At 35.3% G+C, this 23,185-nt stretch overlaps 4 protein-coding genes across 4 annotated transcripts in view; all 4 read left to right on the top strand.

The window, feature by feature from the left end:
* The window catches only part of LOC134850944 (centrosomal protein of 164 kDa-like), a 556,693-nt gene extending 550,297 nt beyond the window's left edge, over positions 1–6,396 (top strand). The window contains exons 11-20 of the mRNA XM_063866773.1: positions 1,799–1,930; positions 2,148–2,258; positions 2,565–2,708; positions 3,012–3,095; positions 3,380–3,466; positions 3,688–4,132; positions 4,272–4,499; positions 4,889–5,032; positions 5,329–5,398; positions 5,596–6,396. Of these exons, the coding sequence (XP_063722843.1) occupies positions 1,799–1,930; positions 2,148–2,258; positions 2,565–2,708; positions 3,012–3,095; positions 3,380–3,466; positions 3,688–4,132; positions 4,272–4,499; positions 4,889–5,032; positions 5,329–5,398; positions 5,596–5,851 (1,701 nt within the window). The 3' untranslated portion in view covers positions 5,852–6,396. The remainder of the gene's footprint in view (positions 1–1,798; positions 1,931–2,147; positions 2,259–2,564; positions 2,709–3,011; positions 3,096–3,379; positions 3,467–3,687; positions 4,133–4,271; positions 4,500–4,888; positions 5,033–5,328; positions 5,399–5,595) is intronic.
* LOC134851911 (uncharacterized) overlaps positions 1–23,185 on the top strand; it is a 46,664-nt gene that overhangs the window by 18,863 nt on the left and 4,616 nt on the right. Inside the window, exons 2-3 of the mRNA XM_063868186.1 lie at positions 20,195–20,448; positions 20,837–21,046. Coding sequence (XP_063724256.1) covers positions 20,250–20,448; positions 20,837–21,046 — 409 coding nt within the window. The 5' untranslated portion in view covers positions 20,195–20,249. The remainder of the gene's footprint in view (positions 1–20,194; positions 20,449–20,836; positions 21,047–23,185) is intronic.
* On the top strand, positions 6,514–8,727 carry LOC134851069 (regulator of chromosome condensation-like). Its single transcript, XM_063866972.1, has one exon. The coding sequence runs from the start codon at positions 6,530–6,532 to the stop codon at positions 8,576–8,578; it is 2,049 nt and encodes a 682-aa protein (XP_063723042.1). The 5' UTR covers positions 6,514–6,529; the 3' UTR covers positions 8,579–8,727.
* On the top strand, positions 16,526–17,791 carry LOC134851627 (centrin-3-like). The gene is made up of 3 exons (XM_063867796.1): positions 16,526–16,704; positions 17,061–17,282; positions 17,564–17,791. Exons 1-3 carry the CDS (start codon positions 16,567–16,569, stop codon positions 17,699–17,701), a joined length of 498 nt encoding a protein of 165 aa, XP_063723866.1. The 5' UTR covers positions 16,526–16,566; the 3' UTR covers positions 17,702–17,791.

The raw sequence follows: 23,185 nt of genomic DNA, 5'->3' as shown, positions 1-23,185 counted from the left end.
TACCCATTGCTCCAGTTTTCTCAATTTTTATCTAAAAAGTCTAAAATTGGTTAAAATTTGAAAGAGCTCTAAGGGCATATAGGTTTTTATTTAAAATTTGAAAGTTGTAGTTTTTTTCCAAAAAAAAACATTTCAGTTTTTTTCTGTTTCCTTAAATTAAAAAAGCTTGAAGGGTATCTTTTTTTCTGAAATCCGAAAGTTGAGATTTTTTTTCGACAATAATGTTAGTATTTGTTTTCTGTTTGCGTTCATTCACTCTTTTCCAGTCTGGTGGCTGGCTATGTTTACTAATGATATAAGTTTAGCGAAGTGAGAATGAGTTTTTTACTGGGATTGAGTTTAGGTTCGATTGTTTTTCTGTGTCGCAACATATCGTTTCGAAAATATTTACCCCATTTATTAAAGTCGCAAATAAAAGTGCTCAGTTTTTCGGTGGATTTTCTGTGGTAATAGCCTTATATCTGGTTTTTGTTTTTATTGAATTAGAATTATATCATTGTATTTGGTTTTTTGGTGACTAGGGGTTTTAAAATTATAAGTTTTAGTATAATCCCTACTATCGTTTCACATTTCAGTGCAAAGTTTTGGGCAATTTTTGTACTAATTACACAAGCTCAGCTTATGTGATAATATGAATTCTTTTTTTCCAACTTAATTCGAAAATATTTGATATCTAAGTTTGAAGTTGAGTGTAAAGCAAGGCGGAATAGCCAAGTGGTGACTGTTCCGGCTTATTCTTTAACGTTTGTAACTTGTCATTTTACCAAGTCTGATTTCAAATATTTTTTTTTCATGTTGTTTTTTCGAGTAAATGCTTTTGCCTTATGATTTATGGCCTAATGAAAATGTATGGCGTTGTTTCAAGGGCAAACATTTCTGTTGTGCAACAAAATCAACTATTATTACATTTGTGGGTGCAAGTATCCTGAAATCAGGAACAAGACTTTTTCTCGTAAACAACTTTTCTTACGTTTAGCATTTCTTCAACTTGCTTTTTAATTCAATCTTCTTAACCTCCAGTTTTCTTCCCGATTGGCCTAGAGTTAACGCAATCGCCTTTGTACCCTAAGGTCTGGGGTTGGATCGACTCTCGGCTGGGCCTTGTTTTTTCAATATGTATGCAATTGAAAAAAAAATCGCTAAAAAGTGAATTGTTGGACTTCCGTGTTTCTGCTAAAATTATGTTGGCTTAGTTTGGCAAATGCTAGTGTTGTTCATTGTAGGTTCAGGGAGTAGGACTTGGAACTTTTCAATTTTTTTAAATCAATTTCTTCTTCGTTTCAACAGGTGTCTGCTCAAAGATTGTCGGCGTAGTTGCCACATCACTGATTTTTATTTTCTTGTGTACTAGGCAACTTCCCTAGTGGTTGAAAGTGCAAGTGTTGTTCATTCTAGTCTCATGTCGGTCTTAGACTTGTCAAGATTTTTTATGAAATCGTTTTTTTTTTCAAATTTTTCCATTTTCCATGTTTTTAATGTTTATGGTTAATCGCAAATAGTGTGAAGCTTAGCTTCGCCTCTGTGTATGTATTTTTTTGTTGTTGGTTGTTGTCTTGTTGGAATTCAAATTGTTTCTGACGGTACTTATTGTCGCTTGGTGCAAACAGTCGCTCTCTACGAATACTGCCATTTTTCATTTTCGGTTATTTGTCGCTCTCGATGAACTGTCGCGTTGCCTTATGCACTATATCCATAGCCTTCAATTTTTCTTGCTCATTCAAAGAAGTTTTCATGAAAACTTCAAAAGTATGTTGACAAGAAAAGGCTGAAAATGAAGTAGTAAGTTTTTTTTTATCAGATGACGACGATTGAAGAAAAGTATGAGGATAAATTGACCAATCAGAAGCAGAGAAATGAAGTGGATTATCAGAACAAACTGACTGAGATCCGAAACAGACACAACAAAGAGATAGAAGTATACAAAAAGAAGGTAAATCCTTCTGTAGCAATGATTAGTGTTATTTTGATTTTTTATGGTGTAAAAAAATGAACGGAACGGTGTAATTTTTTTTTACCGAAGCTCAAGTTTATTATACACGCGGGCGATCGCTTAGAAATGAATACTTTCATTCCAATATACAATCATAAATAACTCAAAAAATAAGGTTATTTTAAATATACGCAAGAATAAAGATTATTTTTGTCAGCTGGAGAAGGAAAGAGCAGAGCTGCAAGAGTCATATGAAACTGAGTTGGCAGAGTTGAACACCAGGTTTGACCGACAAATGACTGCGAAAGAGAACGAACTCAATGGCAAGGTAGGTTTAGATGCTTTTTAATGATTCCTGGGCGATGTGTCGAATTGCCGCAATTTTTAGAACGCATAGTCATTTTCAAGTACAACAGCTTTTTTTAGACTTGGGCAGTTAATGCAAGATTTTTGACCAGGGCAGCGTTCCCTACTGTTTTGGTCGAATTATTCTTTTTTGATGAAAACAGCGGTTTGAAATTATAAACCAAAAAACCGTGAGATCATTCTTAAAAAAATTAGAGAACTGGGGTACCTTTAAGGATTCTAATCTATAATATTAGTTCATACTTGCGAGCTATGCTCCTGTTATCAGTTGACTCGTTTGTCGGACTCACACGACGCCAAGATAGAGAAGGAGAGAGCGAGGCTGGAGAAAGAGTTCGAAGACAAAGCGTGGAGGTTGAGAAAGGAGGCAGATGTGAAACTGAAGAGCACTGAGCAGGAGATAGCACTCAAGGTCAGTTGCTTTTATTCTTATGCGGTTGATGCTTTCGTGTTGATTGAGGCAGTGAAGAGGTGGATTAACCAAAAGATAACAAAAAAAACAGCTTTAAGATGTCTTTTTTTTATGAGCAACTCCGGTACTTTTGTCAAGAGCTGAATAGCATGCATACTGGTAAAAGATAAATGGTATTTTAAACCTGACATAGATGTGTTAAAGAATCTAGAAAATCTTAAAGAAAAATAGAGAATCTTAAAGAAAATTTATATAGTTGAGCCACTTTTTTTCCTAATTAGTTGATCATTTTCCTTGTTTCAGCAAGAGTTGCTCGAGGAAGAAAGACGAAGACTGGACACTTTGCACGAAGAGCTCAAAGAACAGATAAAGAGTATTCAGTCACAGGTAACTGTCTGACAATAATAAATTGTAGCTAGAAGTGCTTCGATTATTTTTTGAGGTACTATGTTATATAATAGAATTAGCTGGACAAATTAATTGAAAATCTCGAAACCGTTTTGCTCCTATTTGTACCAAATAAGTAATGGAAAAAACCTGCCTGGGCTATCTGATATTGTTTAAACTTTTTTGACTCGTTTCATTCAGTCGCCTTAGAGAACGTTCAGTTCAGCGCACGATCAATTACGCAACTCCGTCGTTCAAAATATGTTGATGATTCCGTGCTTTAGAAGTCTGAGGTGACAGAGGGGAATGAAGCGGCATCAAAAGAATGGACGTTTACAAGGTCCAAACCGACAGCTAGTAAAGCAAGTCAGGTATGAGGTTGAAACCTATTTGTAATTTGAGACAGGATGTGTCCATCAAAATTTCTACCGGGGTGGTTTTTTCTAACTGTGCCAAAAGTTTGTTATCAAAAAGGGCCCGGGAATTTTTTTTTGCGGGACATTTTGTCGAAATTTCGAATTCATTTGCTCACAGCAGTGAACGAACCCATGAACTAGTTTAATCTTTAATGAACGTTTTTTCGACTTTTCAGACGATATTGCAAGAAGAAGCTGACTTCAAAACAATGTTGGCTAACAAACAGCAGAAAATCAAAACTCACAAAGTGAACCAAAGCAAAAATCCGAATATGTACAAACAAGCTGACGATGAAGATGATGCTATCGAAGCAGATTTTACCGATGAAAATGATCTTTTCGGACAAGAGTCTCAAGATTTAGAGCAAATCAGGGACCTCCTGAAAGATGCGAGTAAATCAAAAAGTAAATCAGCCTCACAGAAAAAAGTCACTTTGACCTTAAACGATAAATACAAAGGATCTCGAGGTCAAAAGTCGGACAATGAAAACGATGATGGTATCAGGACAAATATGGTGAAAAGTGGATTTGGTATTGATGATTTTGCAGAAGGCGACGAGGAGGAAGATCCAGATAGCTACAGCAGTGGATTTTCTAGTACCGATGAGATCATAGCTGCATGTAAGCAGAAATCTTATACGCGTAATTTTTGCGAATGCGTGTATTAATATAAACGTTTAAAAAGCGGGTTGTGCAAATTTTGAATAAATCATTTATTGCATAAGCGAAGTTAGTGATATTGAAAGATGTTTTTTTCCAGTAAACCAAAACGAAGCAAAAGAGTTGAATGGCGTTAAGAGCTCTATGGATAGTACAAACGAAAGACTGCAAACTCTACTGAGATCTCTAAATTTCGACGGACATCTTCAGAACAGGCATTTTGAGAGAAGTAGTCGTTTAACTAGTACCAGAAAACCCCCGAGTGATTTGCCCAGTGGAAGAACAAGAACGCTCTCCCGCGACAGAAACACGAGACGCAAGTCACCGGGTTAGTTTGTTGCCTATAAAATTGATCGCGCACTTTAAATTAATCTGAAATTACTTTATAAAACTAAAACTGATCTTCGGGTTTTCATAATTTAGATGGTACTGGTCTTCTGTAAGTGGCCTGTACGAATTGAAATTCAAACGACAAAATATCTGTCTCGAAACATTTTATGGCATTAAAAAACATCTGATCGGTAGCTTTGCAAATTTAATTTTGAGCAAAATGTGGAACAAATTGATGACAAAGTTAGCGTAACATTTGAATTTGGTTTGACCATTTCCAGAATTTTAGTTTTCGATATGCATTTCAAGATTTTTCATGTTACATAATATTTGTGTCAAGAGAACTTTCTATTACTGTAGAATAATCATAATATTTGTGGGTTGTAGACACGAAACACGTGGATGTTGCAGTGGGCGAGTCCATAGTGTTCTCTGCCAACAGTGCAAATAGAGAAATAGGTGGCCATAGTGATGGCCATGAAACAGCCGAACAAATGATGGCCAGGAAGTGGAGGTCATACTTCGGACACTGTGAGTATTTTGATAATAGGCTGAATTTTCGATTTACTCATGAACAAGATTTTCGTTTTTTTTTTAAAGGAAAGATAGTCTTAGAAGTTTTCACGCTCAATTTGTTTTTGCGGTTTCAAGTTAGCTGCAAATGAGCAAAAAACCTGAATGACATGTTTTAAAAGTGGATTCAAACTTTTACATTGCCCAGCTGAATACAAAAATAGTTAAAGATCTATTTTCTCAAATTAATTTAATTTATCACAAAAGTGTCAATCATACCGCTTGTTCACATGTAATCTGTTCTGGTGTTTTAGCTAATCCCTACCGAGCGGGATATGCGGACGAATATAGCACCCCTATTGGGTACGGATACATACCAGCCACGTAAGTAATATACCATTGTTTATTTTCACAGTTTACTTGTCTGCCAATAGCTACATGATTCGAGTCAAGAAGTTTCAGAAGACGCCGTTTTATCTAAATATGAATGATCAGTTCGTTTTTGACGTCTGAAGAGCATGTAGTTAGTTGTAACGTTCCTATGGGCAGCTGAATTTCTGAAACTTGAATTTCTGTTCCAGTGAGTTACTGAAACGCTACAATCGGGAAATATCATTTGGCCTGAACACTCCCCTATCTCAGCCTCAGGGATCAGTTCCAGGAGCCCCATCTCACTATTTGAGAACATCAGATCACGTGAACACGAACTCGAAATACCCGTTCCTGAATGACTGGATGCCACCGCCAGGCTCCGTCGAGACCCAGTTGCGCCAGTTGAACAAATGGCTGGTGGAGTTCAAACAAACTATGGCCGTGGAACCCTCTTTGGATGCTTGAACTCTCAAATTAAATCATTTATTTTCGATCGATTATTGTATGTTAATGTCCTTATGAAGACATTTAATTGCAGGCTTTCGCGACATAAAATTGAATGGTAACTGTTATCATGTTTTCGGAAGCTTTTATGTTATCTTCCGGTAATTTTTAGAGCACTTATATTATGGGAAGTGTCAAGATTTTTTGAATCGATACCTTTTGAGTTTCTTTTGGTCAAATAAATAGACATTGATTACTCTTCTTTATGGCGCAAAATCTGGTGTATCCACTTGTTCCGGTGCTAATGGCAATTATTGGCGATAAACACTTAGACCGAAATTTAGACCGATTGAATTAACAGTCGGTATATTGTTTGTAAAAACGACAAATTGTAAATACAAACAGTCTCTGTAAATAGTAGTTACTAAATTTCTAACACTTGTTTTGTACATTTCGGTTACTACTGAGTATGTTGCCTCTTGCCAACTTACAACTTCCAAATATTTCGTCAAAATACTTCCACATATTTTGTAAAAGCTAGAATTTTAATAAAATATCTTGTCTCATTTTTTTCTCGAAATACCATTAGTTATACGTTTTGAGGTCTTGATTTTTAAATTATTAGTTCTATTGTTCTATTCAAAGCTTAGATTTTTGTGAACAATTTTGCAGTTATAATTTTTAGTTCATCTTCAGATTATGGTATCTCTCAGGTCTGCTAGAAAAGGCCGTACTGTTTCTACCGGTGCAAATAACAACGATTCAGACTCAAATCAAACGACTGCCGGCTCATCTCAGAATCCTAGGAAACGAAGCCTATTTCCAAACGGTGGCGAAGCCACGCCGAAACCCAAACAGCCTAAAACTAGTAATTCTCAGCCAGAAATTACCTTTCCTCATAATGAAGAAGCAGGAATAGGGCTGGCATGCGGTCAAGGAGATACAGGTCAATTAGGCTTAGGCGATTCAGTGACTGAACGAAAAAGATTTCAGCCAGTTAAGATGACAGAAAAAATTGTTCAGATTATTTGTGGCGGTATGCATACAGTATGTTTAACCCCAGCAGGCGATGTGTACACATTTGGCTGTAACGACGAAAGTGCTCTCGGCAGAAAAACTGAAGAGGAAGAAGATACCTTTATCCCGATGATTGTCGAGATCCCGAACATAACAAAAATAGTTCAAATAACAGCGGGAGATAGTCATTCTGCAGCCTTGGACGCCTCAGGCTCTGTGTACATTTGGGGTATTTTTCGAGACAGTCAAGGAACTCTTGGACTCTCGGCAGATTTAATGCAGCATTGCATTAGTCCTCTGAAGCTGTCAAATATCCCAGAGATGGTGAAAATAGCGAGTGGGTATAATCATCTCGTGATGTTATCGTCTCTTGGAGATGTGTACTCGGTCGGAGCCGCCGAGCAAGGCGAACTAGGCAGAGTTTCGAAGTACCAAAGTGTGAAAGGCGGACGACGTGGACTTTCTTCTGTATTGGAACCTGGCATGGTTTACTTTGTTGGCAAGCAAAAAACTGCAAACATCTGGAGTTTTGGTTACAATTCTTTTTTCCTGTCGTCAAAAAATATTCTCTTTGGATGTGGTTTGAACAATTTTGGACAAACTGGAACCCAGGTTAACAATAACAATGTCTTCGTACCGACAAAAGTGAAGGCTTTTGTTGGCATGGAAATTAAAGAAGTTGCTGGAGGTGATCATCATACCTTATTTTTGACTACTGAAGGTAACGTTTACGGAGCAGGGCGGGGAGATTTAGGTAGACTTGGGATTCATCCAGAGCCGAAAGACCCGGAGTACGTTTCTGTTCCTCAGAAACTGGATATTGAAAACGTGAGAAGTATAGCTGCCGGATCTTGCGTGTCATTTGCGGTTGCCCAAAGAGGGTATCTCTACGCCTGGGGAGCTGGCACCAATAATCAGTTGGGTTTGGGTGACGATGAAGATTATTTGAAACCTGAAAAAGTGTCTTCAAAGCAGTTAACTGACCGAAAAGTTATTCAGGTTTCAGCAGGAGGCCAGCACTCGACATGTTTAGTTGTTGACAGAAATGAAGAGGAAGAAAGTACTGAAGTTTTTGAAGTGAAAACGGCAAGAGAAACTTCAAATTTGAAAGATACAAAACATGTTTTGGGCAAACCAAGTTCGAATACAGAACAAACAGAAGTAAAATTTGTCCATATAAATGGAGACGGCGATGTCTGTAAAAGCGTGAATAAACATGAAAATGTGAACGCAACTGGTTCGCTTGCGACTGAAATTATGACCGCTGAGATCCCGACGGTCAATGGAGACGTAGTTGAAACTACTGGCGAAACAACAGTGGTAATTACCGAAATGCCTGCTTTGAAACTTGCCGATGATGCAGTAGAAAGTGCTAGAAAATACGAAAGCATGGAACTATTGTCTGAGGAAATTGAAATGAATGACATTGAAAAAGTATATCAAACTGATGAAGTGCTTCAAGAAAATGGCAAAAATGGAGATGCTATTAAGAATCCTCTAGTAAAACTCAATGAAGATGTTGATATTTCTGCAGATGTTTCAAATGAAGGCGATGAAACTGCACGGGAAGCTATCAATGCTAATAATACTATAAATGAGAACGTTGTTAATGTTAATGGTGCTGAAATTTTGAGTGCTGTCGGAAATCCATCGCAGAATGTTGATGCAAATGAAATTGAAGAAACTGAAAAAGAACCCGTTGATGTCGAAATGAGAAACGAGAAAAATTGATATTGGCGGAGCTTTTCAAGATTTATTTTCATTCGAAATATTTTTATAAATTATTTCTCCTATTGTATGAACGTAACGTATTGTGTTCTTTTGATGTAACTGCGCATAAATAGTCAGTTTTAAAGCGAATAGAAATAATTTTTACGTTATATGTAAAAAAAAATTCTGCCATGTTTGTTTTGAATTCAAGCTAACAGCTAGTATTTATTAGCCTTTGCCTCTTTTATTAATATTCAGTACACAAGGGTATTGAAATCGGGTATTAGACTTTTTCCCCGTAAATAACTTAGTTCGAAGGACTCATCCCCTGGTTAAAAAAATTGGCTTAACACTTACCAATTTATTACATGCAAAGTTAATGTGGTTGCCTTTAGTTTTAAAAACATGCAAATTTTGTTCTTTTTTGTGCATTTTAAAGACCCCAAATCTTCTCTTTGCCTCTGTATAGAAGGATGACAAGCTCCACTATCGAAGAGCAAAAGAAGAAAGCTCACGAAAAACGCAATCGACTTCTAGTTCCGAAGGATTTGATTTTTCAGATTTCCCAGCGGAATACAAAATTCACCCATTGATCCAGTTTTCTCAAAGTTCGTTAATTTTATCAAAAAAAGTGTCAATCATGAGTTGTTCTGGAAAGTAAAACGGCTTTAAGGCAATCTATTTTAAAATTTGAAATTCGGTTGCTAAAGTTTTTTTTTCTGTTTCCTTGCGTTCATTGACTCAATTCGCAATTCCTTTATTTGTTATGTTAAAATTATGTTATAAGCGTCCGCATTCGCGCAGTCATGCAATAATGCTTTAAGTATCTTGCAATCCTGCAATAATTTATTTAATTTGTCCAACAAATAAATTGAGTTTCACCATCGTATTGCTGCCTGTTGTAACTGCAGTTTGTGATTTGCTTGCTGCTACTCATAATTTATCTTGTTTACTTTTGGGAGCTAGCGAGCGTAGTGTATCAATATGCCTCTTTTCATTCTAACCTGCATTCAAAAGTGCTCGTTTGGTGGTCATAATCACGATCTGTAGCTTTGGAAACTTCAAAGCATATGTTTTCTGCTTTATTTATGGCTATTGTTTGCCGATAGTTAAGCGACCGTGGCGCATTTGGAAGGGCGTGAGACTCCTAAGCTACTGTTCGAAGGTTCAGCGACGCACTTAGAACTAGTTTTACTTATCAAAAGTCGAAGTCATCAACGTAGTGTATTTTTCATAATGGTATCGGTGATGTTTGTTTGTTGTTTTTTTTTGAGGAAAAATCTTGAAAATTTAATCACGTTCAAAATAGATTTTTCACGGTTTGACTTTTGATTTTTTAAATTCAATTTTTTTTGTTTAAAGGAAGGCAAACTCCACGATCAAACAGCAAAAGTGTAAAGGCCAGGAAAAATGTGATCGACTTCTTTTTTCGAAATTGTAATTTATTTCCCAGCTGAATAAAACACTTACCTAATAATCCAGTTTTTCTCAAATTTGAATAATTATATTTAAATAATCAATCTCAATTTATTTTTGAAATTCAAAGAGCCTTAAGGCCATGTATTTTGAGTTGATTTTTGAAATATGAAGTTGTTTTTTCAGTTTCCTTGCTTTCATGACTTTTTTCGAAATGTCTCGGCTATGATATTTGGTGGAATTTTCGCTACATAGCAATGGTAATTTATTGGCATCTATACCTGCAACATTGGTGTCAAGATTTCGCAATCTTTCTTGGGGCAGTCGTGCAGATGCGCGTGAAAATGACACTTCAAATCTCGAGGTCACATGTTCGAATCTGACACATAGAAAAAAATTTACCAATTCTTTAAAAAGCTTTTCTTGAAAAAGCAGCTCTGAGAGCTCCGAAAATTTTACAATAAAATTGTGGGATAGGATGCTTTGGGCATGTCTGAAAGAGGGCTGGTTTGGTCTTTTTTTATAGTATGTTTGGTAAATTTTGTTAATACGGACTGATTTTTTGTATGTTTTGTAAAAATGTATTAATGTTGCTTTTGTCCGTTTATGATGCGGGGTTATTTTAGATTTGGGAGATGGAATCATTCATTTTTGCTCTGCTTGAGATTGTGCGCTTTGTTTGTTACATAATTTAAAGAAGTTCAAATAAACTTCAAGCAACTTTATGGGCATTTATTTTCATGAAAGGGAGGAAGACTATTCATATCAAAATCAAACCCTGAAGTTTGCGGCTGAACTTCTAAACCTGTTTCAAGCTCTTATTTTTTCACGCCCAAAACCCAAATTATTTAAATTCTTCAGCTATGTTTTCTTTTCCTTAGCTTTCATCGAGACTTCCAAGGTTTAAAATTTTGTATGACGAGATTTGGAATAAGAATTCAAGTAGTTTGTTTCCAAAAAATTATCATTTCTGAGCTTACGTCACAAGATTTCATCAAAATTAAAGAAAAATACTTTTTGATATTGAGTCAGCAATTTCTCCCCAATTACATCCAGAAAAAAAATTGATCGGAACTCACGCATTTGAATTGAAGGTGCTCTCAACTCAGAACTAAAAAAAATTGTTTTTCAAATCAGCTACTATCAACTACTCTTTTTTTGGCGAATTCACACATAAGTTAGTCTCAGCAACCCAATATGATTTTATCTGTCCAAAACAACCATCTATTTTACTGTGAAGTTATTGACTTATATGGTCAAAGTACAAGTGCGAAAAGCAAACTCCGGTGTATTTTTGGCTGAAATGATTCTCTCAATTGAAGTCTTGCAGTGTTGAAGTAATGCGAAAGGACTTATGGAGCAACATGTGGTGCAAATAACCATCACGGAGAACTAATTTTGTTCAATGCAGATGATGGAAGAAGTAGCTGATCAGGTTCAGATAGACTATCCTGAAATTCTCGGTTGCAACTTTGTGACCCAGCCAGTCGACGACTTCCTTTTTCCTTGAGTGGAAGTAGAATCAGCTGAAAACACAACGATTGATGAAGATGGAGTTTCAGAGCTTATCACCCCAGTAAGCAGCCCACCTAAAGAGTCACTGGCAATGGAAGCTAGAGCAGCTTTCCTTTTGATGAAAAACTTTCCAGAGTGTTACTTCTCGACAGCTCTGTAATTGAAGCTTTTGTAATTATTTGCTGCTAGATTTTTAGTTAACTTTTTTTGATAAAATCGTTTTCAGTTTTGAGGGGTAATAAGCGAGTGAAGGGCATTTTTTGGGTCGAGTTAATGATATTGTTTTTGAGTTGGCTGACAAGTGGACTTTTCGCTGAAATTTCATAGAAAATTTGAAGGGCGTTAGTAAATAGCTGTTCGTTGCTGGCATCAGATCTCGACTTCTTTGCGAATCGAAGCAAGTTTGTTGCTTGGTTCAAGCGAGGATTTTTGTGGTGCATCTCTTGTTTAAAAAAATTGCGATCGGTTCCAATTTATTTATGCATACAAGAAATTTCATAAATGCTATTATTAATTTGGAGCATGAAATTATTGAACTGATTGGTACCGCGACAACTCTCAAAAAAGACAAATCGCAACAAAAGACAACTCGCAAAGTTAAAAGAAAGCGACAACTCGCAAATTTTGAAGCTAATTTGGAAACTTTGTATTCTAGGTTTAAGGGGCTCTAAATTTCGTATAAAGTCCTACCCTCTGTCGGCAAGCTCGCCACTCGTTGGCGCGACTGAGGCGGTGAGTATATTGCAAACTGTCTTTGAATGCGAGTTGTCTTCCATTGCGAGTTGTCTTTTCTTGCGAGTTGTCTTATTTTTGAAAATGATTTAATGTAAAGAGTGAATTAGTTATGTAGTTTGAAAAAAAACCCAAACCACATAATTAGGCCATATGTTTTTGCGTGACCCTGGTTCCTGTTTTGAAAAAGGGTTCCTGGTTCCTGTATTGAAAAAAATTCGAAATTTTTTTCCCTCGAATTAAATAACTGGTTTTATGAGCTTATTGATTACACCAAGAAGCGTATTGATTACACTTTTTCCAATACAATTACCTTTTTTCTGTTACATTGCTTGCTTTGAACAGAATAAAATAAAACGAGGGAAATTCTTGCAATTCTGTAGCAACCTAACAACTTTTACTTCTCAATAAAAGGTTATGACATGGAAATTTATCAGATGTGTTATTGCACTTGATAAAAAGCAAGTGTCTTGTAATCAGGATTTAGACTTTTTCCCCTAAACAACTCTTCTTACAAATTTGCATCTTGTTTTTGCCAGTTTCCTTTGCACTTGGCCTAGAGGTAACGCCGTCGCCTCTGCACCCCTAGTTGTCTTATCGAGACATATAAACGTTTTGGTTCACCTAGTTTTTTTTTCAATTTTTTTGAATTGTTTTTTTTTTATATGATTGCGTTGTATCGCAAGTGCTGCGAAGCTCTGCTTCGCCTCGGTGTTCATTTAGAAAACTAAATAATTTGAAATTTTAGAAACGTGCGCTCTAGATGCTGCCAATTAAGATTTTGGAGAGAAACGGAAATTTGCTTTGCGGAGATTGAAAATTATTGAGATAGTCCCTCAGTTTCGGACAAATGCTGATCATTTGAGGTAAAAATTTTCATGAGCCTTAAAAATGACATGAAGTGTTTTAGTTTAATGCATTTACAGGTGTATATTTTATACGCCTCTGTGTAAAAGTTTCTATGAAAGCTTCTTTGTGCCACTGAAAAAATCTGATAATCAGTGATCAAAAACAGGACAGCTCAAGAAAGATACACCCAGTATTCATCGTTAAAATGTTAAATGCTGGAGTGATAAGTTAAATGCTAAGTTAGATGCTGGATCATAAAATATATTAAATGTAAAATTTGTTTATGTATTTAGCTCCATGATGGCTCCAAAACTGACATGGACCTGAATAAACAGTATTGGTTTCAGTTCGTTCAATCAAATTGAACAGAACTGGAACATTAGAAAATGGTATTTTTCGTGTTTTTGTCCGAGCCTTAGCTTACTCGAAAGGCTTTTTTCTTTTCAAATTTAATTTTGTTCAAATCTTTATTTAGTCATGAAGATGAATAAAGTTGATGTTTTTGAGATTTATATGCGGCTAACGTAAATTTTTAATGTTACCCTGACTCTGATTGGTCTATTCAGTGGAAGGAAAAAATAGTGGCGATTCGAGGTTTTTGCATAGCGATTAGCTTCTGTGGGCCTAGTTATAATTAGTACTCGGATAGAAATGTACTAGTGGAGCCGTTGGATTCCGCACAATTTGTTGACCTAGTTCAAAACGATAAGAACAGCTGACTAATGAAGAACAGTTCAGCAGAGCTCTAGCGTAGAGCCTTTAATTTAGTAATAGGTTGCGCTCATCTTACGAAACATAATCAGATTATAATTTAAAAAAAAACAGTGTGAATAAGCTTAGATATTCGCTAATCCAGGCAAGCAAGAACCAAAAAGAGCTCATTGCGAAAAAATTCAATTTCGAGAGCTTGAACATTCAAAACATTAACAAAACCAATACCATTAGAAACATATCGAGATAAGCGTTTCAGTGTACAGTGTTTGTGTCTCTGTTCTCTCTGCGTGAAATTTATTTTGTTTCTTATCTAAAGTCTTACCGCTACTAATTGTCAGTGCTGATTTAAATTATCCGAAACTTAAACGTTTGACTTGCAGCTTCAAACACGTTTTTTTTTCAAATTGAGTTAAGACTAGTCAAAAAGTGAAGTGAACAAATGATGCTTGGAATTTCACCAGAATTATCATGGTGCAATTTACTCTGCGAAACTCGCAACCAAATGTTTACCCCAAAACTAGGTTACTCTGGCTTTTTTTAAGTTAATACTGAGTTATGCTAAAACTACCAATTTATCCGATGAAAAGTCAAATCAAAAGTAGCCTCTCACACAGCCAAACAAAGTTCTGGATTGATCAAATGCTCCAAAATTTGCAAAAAACATTTGAAATTTGTTTTTAAGCAACTAATTTAAAATGACTTTTATATAGTAAGAATGACCTTTTTAAGTATGAAGCTCAACTATTTTCTCTTATACAGATTTTTGGAGATTTTACCCTTCTAGAACTTTATTGGGCTCTGTAAGGGACTTATTATGATAATATTTTCATCAACTAACTTGGTAGTTTTAATGTAATTCTTGATTAACTTCAAAAAAACTGGCTCCTTTTTGAGGTAAAATTGTGGTTGCAAATTTTGCAAAAGAACTGCACCATGATAATGTCGAAATTGTAGGCAGCTTTTATCTTATCTCTAATTTAAACTCAATTTAAGAAAAACGCGTATGAATTTTCCAATGTTTTTTTAATCGGTTAATTCAAATCAGCACTGGAAGGTGTGGTAGGCCAATATAGTAAAAAATGCCAGTTGCAAAAACAGTTTTTGTAAAAAAAAAACGGCTAAATAACCAAAAAATGAACATTTTTAATTTTCAAAAAGAAAGTTTTGTGGAAATGTTTTTAAGTTTTTGATTCCTAAAATGGCGCTAAAAACTCCAAAAACTAACTTTACTTGAGAAAAACTTAGTTTTCACGGCTCAAATTAAGCATAAAAAACTATTGTAAGCCTGCACATTCACCTTGTTAGCTCGAATTTAGAACAAAATTTCAAATTTTTAAACCCAAGTTTTTCGAAATTTATTAATGTTCTTCGAATGACCACTGAAAGGACTTTAATATGTTATGTTACTCGATTCTGATGATTATTTGTAGTACCTGAGTTTGCTTGAAAACAAAAAACACACGAATACAAAGTTCCTACCCATGTTCATTGGTCGGAGCAATTAGGCTGGCCAGTTGCTGTGTAAGTAGCGTGGAATGATCTGACGTTATTAATTTGAATAAAACAATTAGGGAATTAGATAATCTTAAATAGAATTCAAAAATTTTCAAAGTTTTCTCGAAATTGTTGTACTTCTAAGAGTAATGAACATAGTGAAGACTCTTATATAGGTCTTGCTGGTTTTTTTTGTTTTTTTTTTCCGGAAAAGTCTTAAAAGTATCTAATAACCACAGATGTGCATTCATACATATTGATGCATTTATGAATGCACTTAGGTAAATAAGCACTTTTTGAGTTCAATTGAAATTCATCTGCTGAAAGCCACTCTCCAAGTACGAACGTGGAAATGGCGCAAAAAAAACGTGAACGATTTATAGTTTCGAAAGTGGAATTTAATTTTTAGATTTCCAGCGGAATAAAACTTTACATATTGATCCAGTTTTCTATAGTTGGATTCATGTTAACAAAAAAGCGACAATCATAAATTGTTTTAGAAATTCAAAGAGCTTAAAGGGCATCTTTTTTTTGGAAATTTGAAAGTGGAGGTTTTTCAAGAAAGTCAGTGTTTTTTTGTTTACTTGCGTTCATTATTCTTTTCCAATCTTCGATTGGCTATGTTCTTCATTTTCCACTGTTTTGTCGATGTCGTAGGAGAGAAAAGGTTAGGTAACAAGCGGACAGCTTAAAGTATAAATACTTATTTTCATAGAAAACCACAGTAGTAACCGATGTGGAGTTCCGCCTCTCATTCAGTTCGTCGAATTAGAGTGAAAACGTAAAATTTCAGACCAGTTGTTCTCGACACTGAATTGCGAGCAGTAGAGCTTTAATTTAAACCCACCTATGGTCTTTTTTGATAAACTTGAAATCGAGCGGATAAAATCCACCCTGCGCCATAGTTTCTGGTAGTCATTTCGGACGTTCTGGGAACAACAAATCAGCGCCATGAATGGCTAACTGAAAAGCATAATAGACCGACAAATACACGCGAGATTGGTTCGTAGCGAATTCTGGTCCGGCATTGCTCATCATTGCTATTGAATTGGATCTTCTGTTCATCAAAATTTTTTTTGGAGAGTTGGGCAAACAGATAAGTTATGCGGCTCCTCTTAATTAAAAAAGGATTGGCAAAATAAAAAAATATAGCGACCGGTTGTATAATACCAGACAAGAGGGTGAGTTTCACAATGGTCGGCGAGACGATATAATTTCTTGCTGGGAATATATTTTTAATCCATTTTTTAGATCTTTGAATGTAACTTCAATCTTTGCACGCGATTGAAATGTCTTCAGCCAAGTCAGCTGTCAGGAAGAAGGAGGCGCCTCGAAATCTCTCCAGTGACCAGTTAAATGAAATACAGGAGGCTTTTGAGCTTTTTGATTCGGACAAAGATGGATCGATAAATTACCACGAATTTAAGGCACGTAAATTATTCATATTTTACGATGGGCAAATTTTGGTTTAAAATGTTAAAGAACAAGATGGTCATTTAATTTAGGTAGAAAGGCAATGGCAGATTCTTATTTAAAAAAAAAAGAGTTTAAATTTGAATCGAATGAGAAAAACACATTTTTCGCGGAAAAAAAACACAATGTAACTTTTAAAATGGAGTTGAGTTGTAAACTTTAATTTACGGCATTCAGATTCAGTGACGGCTTAAGGGGCGGGTTGGAAAATCATCCACCCTCTGGGAACCGACCCCTTGGTCAACCCAATGATCTGATCCCCTTTGGTTTTTATTTGTTGACTAACTTGCTGAATTGCGTGTTTTTCAAGGTAGCCATGAGTGCGTTGGGATTCATGAAGACCAAATCTGAGACACAACAGATCATGCAGAAGTACGACAAAGAAGCCACAGATGTGATCTCATTGGAGACGTTCACCGAGATTATGAAGGAGTTGATTCTAGCTCAGGACCCCAAAGAGGAGGTCCTGAAGGCCTTCCAGCTGTTCGACTCAGATGAAACGGGCAAGATCTCCTTCAAAAATTTGAAGCAGGTACTGATTTGTTAAAATTGTTAAACGAGTTCAAACAAACTAAATAGATTGAAAGGCAGTCGAGCTTAGTTAGTGAGTTAGTTAGCTTAGTTGAAGCCTACTATTCGTATTTTGTTTAGATCGTAGTTTCCTAGATTTGGTTGAGCAATCATATTTCAGCTTCTGATAAGTATTATTTAATAACTTCCTAAATATCTTCAAATGGGAGCCTAATGGAAATTGCGCGATTTAAACTGAAGTGTTTTGCTAGATTCTATTTTAAGTATAATTGTTGCATTTAGGTAGCTAGGGAGCTAGGAGATGAAATCAGTGAAGACGAGTTGAGAGCCATGATTGCCGAGTTTGACAAGGACCACGACGGGGAGATCTCACAGCAGGAGTTTCTAGACATCATCATGGGAAGCACCAACGACATTTGAATGGACAGTTGATGGAAGTAGTAAATAGTCAATAAGCCAACCTTAAGCATCAGCGAGATTAAGATAACACGTTCATTTATCATAGTTTTTCCTTCTGATTAGATTCTAAGTCCGTGATCTTGTAACATTACTGTTTTTTTTAAATCAAATTATAATTTTTTGAGTCACTTTTAACTAGTTCTGTAATTCTGGTCTGAATTCAGTATTGATAGATGTTGGCTTGTTGAATTGATTTACATGCTAAGAGGTGCAATAACGTGCTGCTTGGTTGAAGAGAAGTCTTCATTCTGTGTCAATGTTGTGTAATTTCTGTAAATAGTCTTCCAAATAATGATTTTCAGTTTAGACGTTATTTTACATTTTTTAATAAAAAAATTGAGAATCATATACTTTTTGGCTTTCACTTAATGACGCTATCGGATGAATTTAGTCTCTACATAGCATAGAAGTCAAAGACAAAAAACCGCTGGATATCGTATTGAAGCATTCTACGTCCTAATTTGAGCTGCAGTGAAAAATTTTCGGAAAGAAATCCCTGTCGAGAAAAAATGTTCAATTTAAGAATATTTTGGTGTGAATAGTGAGCGATGTAGTCGAGTCACAATAAAACGCAGGTCACACAAAATTTTGAAAAGACCATCAAATATTTTACAGGAAGCTGTTAAATGGTTAGCCGTTTAACTTTGTATTCGGGTGTTTTAGTTTTTTCTCTTTTGTTTTTTTTCGCGCAAAATTAGGTACCACAAATAATCATCGGACTGAGATAGATCATATTAAAGCCCTTTCAGTTGTGATTCGAACGCCATTAAAAAATTTTCCAGTGTCGAGAAAAACGGTTTCTAATTTTTGGTTTTTCGTCAAACTTTGACCAAATATAGAAGATAATTTGTTAAATTGGTCATTCAGGCTTAAAAAACTTGATTTTCCTAACGGAAATTAATTTTGAAAGCTATATTTGACGCTTCCCTGGCAAGAAATTAAATTTTTTTTAATTGATCAAAATTCGCTTTTTTTCATTCTTTTCTTTTTGAAGACAACTGTTGTCGATTAAGCCTACTTTACTACATTTTTACGCTTGTGTATAGTTTTATCATCTCACCGTGTACAAAAAAGACACTTATTTGAAGAACTTTATAGTTTGAAGAACATTAATTTGTAGTTTTTATGAGTATGGTCGGATCCTTGTATGCTACTTGCACAGCAACCAGCTATCCTTTTTGTTTCTTGCTTTTTTCACGAAATCAATATTTTGTTCCGAGCACTTTTCAAAGTGGGAACGAATTATGGCGTAGGGTTTTTTCGGACTTGCCTCAAAGAAAACGTTGGCCTGCGTGTCCGCTAATCCAAGTTTATTTTGCACAAAACAATAAAAAAAACAACCGATTCGATTTGAACAGTTCTGGAACAAAAAATAGCCGATTCTATTCTTAAGTTTGCTTGCAAAATATTTTTCGAATGCTTTTCATTGATTTGCAACATTTTTGATTAACAACACTAAAAGTGGCAACATTTTTTGTTAATTTCATAATTTTTTTTAACTTTTGAGTGCAGCCATCGGAAAATTGTTCAATTAACTTTGTACGAATGTTTCCATGAAATTATTTTAACGTTACAAGTATTTGCTGTCAAAAACTAAAAGAATGATTGCAGCGAAATGATCAAAAATAGTTATGAAGCCCATGAAAACACCTGTCTAACGGAATCTCTGAATCATTTTCTGAAATCTTTACTTTTGTCAACCAGCGGATTTTTCTAGTGCATGTCTGCGTTTTGAAAATTTGTATAATTCGTAGTTTGGTTTTTATTTTGGTTGTTAATTGCCAACTCCGGTTTCTAGTTTTTTTCAGTATTTTCTGTATTTTTGAAATTTTTCTGTATATAGAAAGTTTCGGATAATGTAATTTTGGCTCAGTGTCTTCATATTGCGTAAATTGAGGAGCGAAAAAAGTTTGTATGTGTGTGTCTGTGTGTGCGAGCGTGTGTGTGTTTGTTGGTGTTTTTAGGGGATGACCTCTTTATTCAGTTTTTTGCAAACTGTTTTTCGGCTCCACGGTTGTCAGTTCAAGAAATCTATCTATGTTTCGTAAGTTTTTTCCGTTGCTTTTTTAACATTCAGCATTTGTCTTACTTGCATATTTTTCTCGAAAATATTTTTGCTAAAGATAGTTGGAAATAGACATATAACAATTATGATAGGTTTAGTTTTTTTCGATATTTTAAAACTTTTTTCGACTCGCTGTTCGATTGTGAAAATTAAGTCTAACGCATGTGGATGGACAAAAAATTAGTCAAATACTTTCTGTGTGAGGAAGTTGGATGATAGCTTTTTGCCATATATGCCAAGCATGGAATCGCTTCAGTAGCATTTTTGATCTATGAAGATCAACCCGGGTATTCATGTTCGATTTGTCATAGTAGGTCTAATTTCAATTAAAGGTTGGAAAAATTTGTATCGGAAAGAGTCCAACCCTGATTGAACATATATTTTTTTTCAGGTTTACAGATTTATGATAGTTTAGCTCGAGAAATTCCGATATCATTATAAAATATGGTTCGTAGCACAAGGTCATCTGCAGTAACTTCGCTTGATGAGATTCCAGAAAACAAAAACGCTGACGACATATCTACGGAAAAGGAAGATGACGTGGAAGTTATTCCCCCAGAAGTTGTAGAATTGGATGCTAACGAAAAGTCAGAACCCATCCACCAAACGGAGATTGAAGCAGTCTCGATTTATAGCGAAAAAGGTAAACGAATTGAATAATAACTATTCTATTATTAGCTCAGCTTTTGAAGGGCTGTAAGAAAAGCTGATTAGTTTATATAGTGTTGCAATTAAGCTTCAAGTTCAGATTGTACTTTTTTTTAGTTCAGAGTGCATGCTAGAATAAATATATATTACGAAATTTGAGTTTTAAAAGTTGCCATTCTGAAAGCAAGTTTTTGGTTTTGCAACTGAGCTAAAAGTTTTCCTGTCTTGCATTTTGCCGTCCATTTTTGGGCTCTGTTAATATTGCCCTCCCATCCCAACTGTATTTTTCACCGTATGAAATTTAAATTAACAGACCGATGGTTTTGAATATAGCATCGGTTTTTTCGTGATCAATCCTAATAGTTTGTTGTCTTATTTATTAGGTTCCTCTGTTGGCGTGAAACAAAAAGCGCTTGAAATTGACCAATCAGAAGATAAAGAGGAAGAAAAAGGGAAGAAGCGGAAGAGACACCAGAGTAAGAGTAAGAGCAAGAAAAAAGGAGAGAAGAGTTCTTCCAAATCTTCTTCAAAGAAGGCCAAGAAAACAGAAGAAACTGCAGAAAAGTGCGAAGATAACGAGCCAGCGAAGCAAGGTCAGACATTCTGTCTAAAATTTCAAACTCACACATTGAGTGTATCTATAATTTGCATTTTTCGTTGCCTAGCCGACGTTTTATGTTGCCGGGATGTCTTGACATTACTTGGCAAATTTTATTAGCCCACAATTTCACTTGCGAGAGCAAGTGAATTGTAATTGGGATATAGAATTTTTCCCTCTAAACATCTTTTCTTACAATTTCTGCTGACATGTTCAATTTCTTGAAAATTCAATTTTAATTACCTCATAGCTCATTTGAAGTAGTACTTTTTGTAATTTTTACACAAGCAAAGCTTGTGTTATATTATGAACTATCTTTTTTTTCCAAACTAAGTCGCAAATATTGTTGCGATTAAGTGTGTTCATTTTGATCAATAATCAGCTATTAAGTACAGCCAATGCTAAGGATATTAACACAGACTATTATTGTTCCGACTTTCGTAACGAAAGTAACGTAATATTTGTGATCGGGGTGGTTTTTTTCTTCAGACAATTTTCGACTTTTTAACTAGCCATTTTTGACGGGATTTTTTAAAAAATCATTCAAAAAGTATTGTTGTCCTGAGCTTAAATTTGGAAAGATATTTCACCTGTGATAATTTTTCGTAAAGCTATGGGTGTTGAAAATTTGCCCTTTTGGCCAATTTGGGACAATTAACGCGGAATATATTTCGCGCTGTTAACGCGTAAGCGGAGATTTAATCCGTCATAGAAATCATTCCAAATTGGGTGAAGAAAGCTTATTTTCCATAAATTATTTGTTACTTGGAGCAAAATTTATCATTTTGTGCTTTATATGGCGTGTGGGGGGATGGTTTTCACAAAAATTCTCAAATTTAAAAAAATCATTTGATTGTTATTACATTTAATGTTTTCATGTTATTACTGCTCAACAGAGACTGCTCTATAAATTGAGGCATGTTAGTTGGTAATTTTTTTTCAAGTTGTCTGGTACTGCTAATGCGTCATAATTGGCGTGCGCCACTTAATTAATGCGTAGACTCGAAGTTTTACTCATTCAGTTTTTCCGAGTAGCGTTATTGGCCATATTTTTGCTTGTATATGCGAAGTGGTACGTTTTTCAAGCAGTTTTTTCCCAAAGCTTGGGGTTTTCAATTTTCGATTTAAACAGTTTATATTATAATTGAAGTTTCTTCTGTGGTTAGTAAATTTACCAACTTCCATTTTTATACTATAATGAAGTTTCTTCTGTGGTTAGTAAGTCTACCAACTTCGATTTTTTATATGATGCGTACATTCAAGGGCTAATTTAATAATGATTTTGAACCTAAGGCGCATTTAAAAGTTCTACTTTTAGCGGTAAATTTTGAACGGCAGGCATCTGTAGCAGTAAAATGTCATGTGCTTTAACATTTGATTTGTAAAAAGTCAACACAGTTGATGCATTGTTAATTCATCAAATGAACCGAAAAAAGTTATTCGTTTCTAACAGCATTTCAATGATAAAAAGCTCGATTTCAGAAATCTTCCAACTGAATGTATCTCGCAATTTTTTTGAAATGCATAATTCATACATAATTTATGTTTATGCTTTCCAATTTAATACATGCGAAATTGTGTCTTTTTGTATTTGGTGCCCCATTTGCAACATCGAATTGGTAATTTATTAGCACATGTAGCTTCGTTATTATTGGCTAGTTTTTTTGTGAATTTAAGCATCTGTGGCTGTGTGGTTAGTGCGTGAGACTCTAAAATGCAAGGTCGCAGATTCGAATCTGACGCGTAGCCGAGATTTTGCTAATTCGAGGCTTATTTCTACTTTTTCTTGTTTATGCTTTTTGCTCGTGTTCTAGCGAGTGTTTGCGAAGCACAGCTTCGCCTCTGTGTAAATCGAAATATAGGTTTTTTTTCTGGTCAACAACTTGTTCAACAGAACCAATGACTCATTTATACTGCAAATTAACTCTGCGACTTAAAGATAAGACATAAGACCTTTAAAATACAAACACGTTCAAAATTTGTCTTGTCTTTATTTTAAACGCCCTTTCTTTGTTTTTTTTTGTTGATTGATTCGATATAATCCATGATTCGATAACGTCCATGGCTGGGACAGTAAAGGGCCAGGGTTTGAATCCGGACAGGACCTGTTCTTTTGCAAACTAAAATTTTGCCG

This window comes from Symsagittifera roscoffensis, chromosome 7 (genome assembly GCF_963678635.1).
Source record: "Symsagittifera roscoffensis chromosome 7, txSymRosc1.1, whole genome shotgun sequence".
Lineage (NCBI taxonomy): Eukaryota > Metazoa > Xenacoelomorpha > Acoela > Convolutidae > Symsagittifera > Symsagittifera roscoffensis.
The sequence above is the reverse complement of the archived record's forward strand: the minus strand, read 5'-3'. Positions and strand labels throughout refer to the sequence as shown.

Excerpts from the sequence above, each read along its gene's own strand:
- LOC134851069 (XM_063866972.1), top strand. The coding sequence starts at position 6,530 with ATGGTATCTCTCAGGTCTGCTAGAAAAGGCCGTACTGTTTCTACCGGT.
- LOC134851627 (XM_063867796.1), top strand. The coding sequence starts at position 16,567 with ATGTCTTCAGCCAAGTCAGCTGTCAGGAAGAAGGAGGCGCCTCGAAAT. Across the intron at positions 16,705-17,060 it reads TAAATTACCACGAATTTAAG|GTAGCCATGAGTGCGTTGGG; the intron begins GCACGTAAATTA and ends GTGTTTTTCAAG. Across the intron at positions 17,283-17,563 it reads CCTTCAAAAATTTGAAGCAG|GTAGCTAGGGAGCTAGGAGA; the intron begins GTACTGATTTGT and ends TGTTGCATTTAG.